The sequence below is a fragment of the Hibiscus syriacus genome, unplaced genomic scaffold, assembly GCF_006381635.1.
Source record: "Hibiscus syriacus cultivar Baekdansim isolate YM2019G1 unplaced genomic scaffold, ASM638163v2 tig00000916_pilon, whole genome shotgun sequence".
Lineage (NCBI taxonomy): Eukaryota > Viridiplantae > Streptophyta > Magnoliopsida > Malvales > Malvaceae > Hibiscus > Hibiscus syriacus.
In genome coordinates this window covers 1,085,339-1,091,039 of record NW_024061833.1, presented here as the reverse complement: position 1 = coordinate 1,091,039, position 5,701 = coordinate 1,085,339, and the positions used below count along the sequence as shown (strand labels likewise).

The following is a 5,701-nucleotide window of genomic DNA, read 5'->3' as shown; positions in this document are numbered from 1 at the left end:
AACTCCGTTCTAATATTAAGTCATCATCATTGACTGATGAGTGAAATTTATCGTTGTCAACATTAGGGAGATCCGGAAATTTAGGCCCGTACATTACATCATAGTCAGCGCCATACATATGTGCAGGAAGTTCGATTGGTATTGTATTTATGGGAACTTCATCCACATCATCATCAGAGTGTATGTTAAATTGTGGTGAGTCGTTTAACGAATAATATCATTTTAGCATCATCTGCACCTGGCTCACAAAGAGGTTCTTCTGGTGGAGATGATGGTTCCTTGAAGTAGAAAAGATGTTGCCATATGGATTATTGGTGAAGCCACGTGGGTTGAGATCATAAGCAGTTGCTGATGAATGCCTTCCTATTGAACTTGATGGTATGGCAGCTGGCGTTGGATTTATCATTAATGATATGAAATCATTACAGATCAGTTGAGTCGGGCTGTCAACTTGATCGGCTTGATACGCCAATCCATAGTGAGAGGAATATGACAGACCACGAGAAGCACGAACCTCAATAAAAGTGACATACATTTCAATAAGAGATTGTGAACTTCCTATATGAGCATCAACCATCATAGTAGCATCATCATCGTTGGAAAGTTTAAATGATGTATATGTGACTGTAAAAAGTTCAGTAGTAAATCTATACTGAAGTGAAGATAGTTTTCTCCTACCTGTAACATGAATTTTTAACGAAATTTTTGTGATTAACTCCTCAAGAGTGATGTTTCTCTTCAAGGTTAAGGGGATATAATGATCTGATTCAAAAATAACCCCCTCTTCAGATTCTCGAATTTCTCCATCATAGTAAACAACAGCAAAAAGACGACTTATTTTCAGAGAATATAGGTTTGAGAGTTTGAGAATTTTAGAGTATGAGAGATTGAAATGTTGAGAGCAGTTGTGTGTTTTGAAATTTTAGAATATGCTGCAATGTGATGAAAGCTCTTCTTGTGGGACGTGTATTTCCTTTTTGTCAGAGAATAGGTTATAATTGCCTTATTATGTGTGATGTCTCCCGGTGGGGCACTATTCACGTTGTTAACAATGGAAGGCGCGTCCCTGGAAACGCTCCTTCCGACGTGGTCTTGCTAAAGCGCCCCCTGAAAAACTCTTTACCCACGTGGCAGCCCAGTCAGCAGAAGCTCATGTAAAGAACGTCCCCTGAAATGTGTCTTTTGCCTTGTCAGCAAAAATCCCGTTAAAGCGTGCTCCCATGAACACGCCTTAGTTCCACATCAACCGAATGTGTGTTACTTTGAAAAATATTAAAAAAACAGTATTACATCGGTAATATTAAAAAAATAATATTTAGGTCGAAAATCCGAGAAACTTATGTGGTGCCATTAAACTCTTCAACCTTTTTATAATTAATTTAATTTATTAATATTTTATTTTCATGAAAAAAAACGTGGCGCCTAATTTGAAACTATTTGATGATTGAGAATATGAATATGACATGTCTCAATTTTCAGCCACACAAAGATTAAGCACGTGGATGTGGCGAATAAATTGAGCAATGTTGATTTTGCCGACAAAATTAATAACAAAGCTACACCTTCCCTAGGTAGTGCTAAACTAACAAAGGGTAAATTATTGTATTAGTAATTAACTTATTGGATTGGTTCTATTTTAACAATGAAATAAAAGTTATTTTCAATTAGGTCACTGAAATACTCCACGTAAATAATTGACGTATACTTTATTTAAAAAATTAGAAATTAAAATGTTTTATGTACGTGTAAAACTACGCTTATATATAAATTTAAAAATTTAAAATTATTAATTAGATTAAAAACACTTAATTCAATGATTATATGTAAACTTATAAAAAATATGATAAGAAAAAATATTGAATTTAGTTTAAAAATATAAAAATATGCATTAAACACAGTTGATTTAAGGCTGTCAAAATCCCTCAATTGGGAAAAAATTAATTAAACCTCTAATTGTATTTAATCCGTACAATTAATCCAATTTAACATAAAATAAATTAATTTTACAATAATAAAATAATGTAATAGAATCTAAAATTGTATATAAACAAGCAGGGAGAACTAGGAGAACTAGCAGAACAAGTGATACATGCCTCAATTTCAATGGCCAAAAGAGAACGAGGTAAAGGATAAACCGGCCAAACAAGGATCGGACGTTCAGTCGGAATGCATCTGCACGACCGGCGACTGCAACACACCAAAACAACTTGCTGAACTATTTGCCTTTTACCAAGAATGCTGATGCCGGATGGATCCCGTCACCAGTAATCATTGCAAGAGCAAGTTCCATTCTTGATATGATGAAACCGATTCGAATCCCTTAAAACTATATCTCTCCCCGTGGCCATCGAAATGTATTTGATAGCGGTATGACAGTCTCCGCAAACACGGAGATTCTTGAAAACCCGAATTGGTTTTGATCTTGATGTGCTTATAAGTCCGAATGCAACTGCGATTTTCTCGCTGTGTTGGAAGACGTATTGCTCCTTCTGTTCCTCCTCAAGCTCATGAAGTACAAAATCTGTATCGGGGAAATAGCCTAATCCCTTTATTTCTAAAGTCATTTCATCCAGTTTCTCATAAATCTCCTGCGCTTGTGGGTCTGAAGTATCGGCCACATGGAACCTGTGTATTTTATTGTCCGCCTCTATCCAACTACAACCAGCTTCTTTGATCAGATTTCTTTCTTTCATATTCTTCCTAATCCGTGCAACGTCATCCCATTGACCGGAAGAGGCATATAAATTCGATAGTAAGATATGGGCGGCTGTATCGTGAGGATCCTGCTGAAGTATCATCTTTGCAGCATGTTCACCGAGTTCTTTATCATGGTGGACTCGGCAAGCTCCAAGAAAAGTACGCCAGACCAAAGCATCCGGTGTGCAAGGCATCGTGTTTATAAACTCAATAGCTTCCCTGAGTGATCCTGATCGCCCCAACAAATCAACCATGCATGCATAGTGTTCCATTCTTGGTGCAATTTTATGTTCTTCGTGCATTGAGTTGAAAATTTCCCATCCCTCTGAAACCAAGCCTGCATGGCTACAAGCTGATAAAACAGCAATATACGTGATCTCATTCGGCCTAATCCTTGCCTTAAGCATTTTGTGGAATATTTCCAAAGCTGTAGTAGCAAATCCATGTTTTGCAAAACCTGTGATCATAGAAGTCCAAGATATAACATTTCGATCACCCATCTCATTAAAAACTTGAAAAGCAGTTTCTATGTGTCCACACCTAGCATACATGGATATCATTGCATTACAAACACATTGGTTCGACTGAAACCCCGATTTAAGTAACCGAGCATGGATTTGCTCACCCTTTCCAATTGCACCAATATTTGAAGCTCCACTCAGGAGACTAGTAAACGTGAAGGCATTAACCTCAACTCCAGAATCAGCAATTTCATGAAAAAGTTCAGAAGCTCCTTCAGAATCTAGGTTCTTAGCATAAGCATTGACGATAGTGTTGTAGGAAACTAAATTCTTCTCAAATAGAGATTCAAAAGCTTTTTGAGCATCATCCATCCTCCCGGATCTAGCATACATGCTTATAAGAGAGTTCCCCACACAATCATCCGAAGCAAAACCATATTTTACTGCCTGGGAATAAAACTGTTCACCTGTGCGAGAATCGGAAAGATTTCCACATGCCTTAAGAACACTAGAAAATGTGAAATGATTAGGCGGAACAGGACCTTCTATCATTTTGCAAAAGAGGTCAATGGCCTCTATATCGCAACCTCCATATTGCACGTATCCTGTTATAATCGCAGTCCAAGACATAACATTGTGCTTTTCCATTCTATCAAACACTCTCCTATAATCATCCAAAGACCCGTCTATTGTACACTTAGCATACATGTCTACTAAACTACAACCAATGCAAACATCTGAAGCGGATCCAGACCGTATAACCCAAGAATGCAATTGCTTTCCAAGAGACAATGATTCCGATTCAAGTTCAGTGCAAGCTGAAACGACACCACTTAGTGTAAACCGATCAGGCACATAGCCATTTAGAATCATATCTACGAACAATTCAATAGCACCCTTCGGGTAACCTAATTGCGTACATCGAGTTATCATCAGTGTCCAAGCAACCACATTTCTGTCAGGCATTTTATCAAACACCTTAAAAGCTAAATCCAAATCGCTATTTCCCTTGGCAAACATATCAATTAAAGCACACCCAACATTCGTATCAAAGTCGAGATACCCCGTTTTCATTAGAAAACCCAATATTATCTCTCCAACTGAAAAAAACTCGGATGTCGAACAAGCCCGAATAACAGCCGTGAAGCAATACTCGTTCGGAAAAAAACCCATTTTCAAACATTTCAAGAAACGTCAAAATTGCTTCGAATTCCATCTTATTATTAGCAAAACAAGAAATCATTGCACTCCATGAAACTAAATCCCGTTTGTTTCCCATACTTTGGAATATTTCACGGGCTTTGGTCCAATTACCGGACTTCGAGTACAAACTGATGAGCGAGTTAAAAAGGACGGAGTCAAGCTCGAGTTTGGACTGTGTCAAATGGGAGTGATCGAGTTTACCAAGCTGGAAGTCACGTGACCTGATGCAAGCCTTGAGGAGCACAGAGTAGGTAATGAGGTCTGGATGGGCGTTTTGCCCGGCCATGACATCGAGCGTGGATATAGCTTTGTGGATGTGACCTGCATCGAGGTGCTTGACCAGACGGTCCCTAAGGAGTTCGAAGTTGATGGTGCTCTTGATCGACGGTGACGCCGACGGCGGCGGTGATGGGAGTTTCGGGGGAGAACGGACTGAGGTTGATACTTGGGAAGGAAGCGGGAGCTTGGCTGTAGAGGGAAGAGAAAGATTCATCATCATCATCATCATCATCGTTGGCTTCTCTACTAACGGCTACTAAGTTTCAATTCCAGTGAGCCATGTTTAAAGCAAAGGCGCGGACTCTCATGGGAATTATCCTGTTCCATATGGGCTCTGGAATAAGGTAACTTTGCGGATGAAAGTTTTGTTTTTCTTTATTCGGTACCAACATTAATGCCAAGTGACTCGATTAGTAATTATTTACTCTCTATGTCCCTGTTAAAAATATTCTATTAAAAAAATCAACAAACAATAATATATATAATTTTTGTTATCTTTATATATTTTATTTTTTACATGTATCAAAATAAACATATTAAAACTGTCAATTATATTTTAGAATAATTCTATCATATTCTTTGATCAAATATATATTCTAAAACTATATGTATAGTCAATAATCAATATAGGACACAAATTATGGGACGGATGTAATATTTGATTGCAAATATATAATCATTTTAGAAAGAAATAATTTTAAAAATAAATATTAAATTAATAAAAAGATATTTAAAAATTAAATTTGTTAAATTATTTAAAGATCAATTTAATAAAATAAATAAGTTTCAAAGATTAAATATGTTATTGTATTAAATCATGGCACAATTCTATCTAATATTTAAGACTATTAGTCTCTCTCTAGTAATATTTTTTGAAAAAACAACCAATGTATAATTAAACCAATAATTGAGTGGCTAAAATGTATTTTACCCTTTCATATAATGTGTTTTGATGTAATATTTTGAGTTATAAGTGTTGCGACACGGAATTGGGCTTCGACTTAGGAAAATGGATTAGGAGTCGCCACCGATCACTTTAAAAATATTTAGGTGGATCGGAC

General features: G+C 36.8%; 1 protein-coding gene across 1 annotated transcript; it reads right to left on the bottom strand.

The window, feature by feature from the left end:
* Window positions 1-2,177: 2,177 nt before the first annotated feature.
* On the bottom strand, window positions 2,178-4,928 carry LOC120117547 (pentatricopeptide repeat-containing protein At3g49170, chloroplastic-like). Its single transcript, XM_039137813.1, is given in 2 exon segments — window positions 2,178-4,337; window positions 4,339-4,928. Coding segments are annotated over 2 exon segments (2,613 nt in total). The 5' UTR covers window positions 4,873-4,928; the 3' UTR covers window positions 2,178-2,258.
* Between the last annotated feature and the right edge of the window lie 773 nt (window positions 4,929-5,701).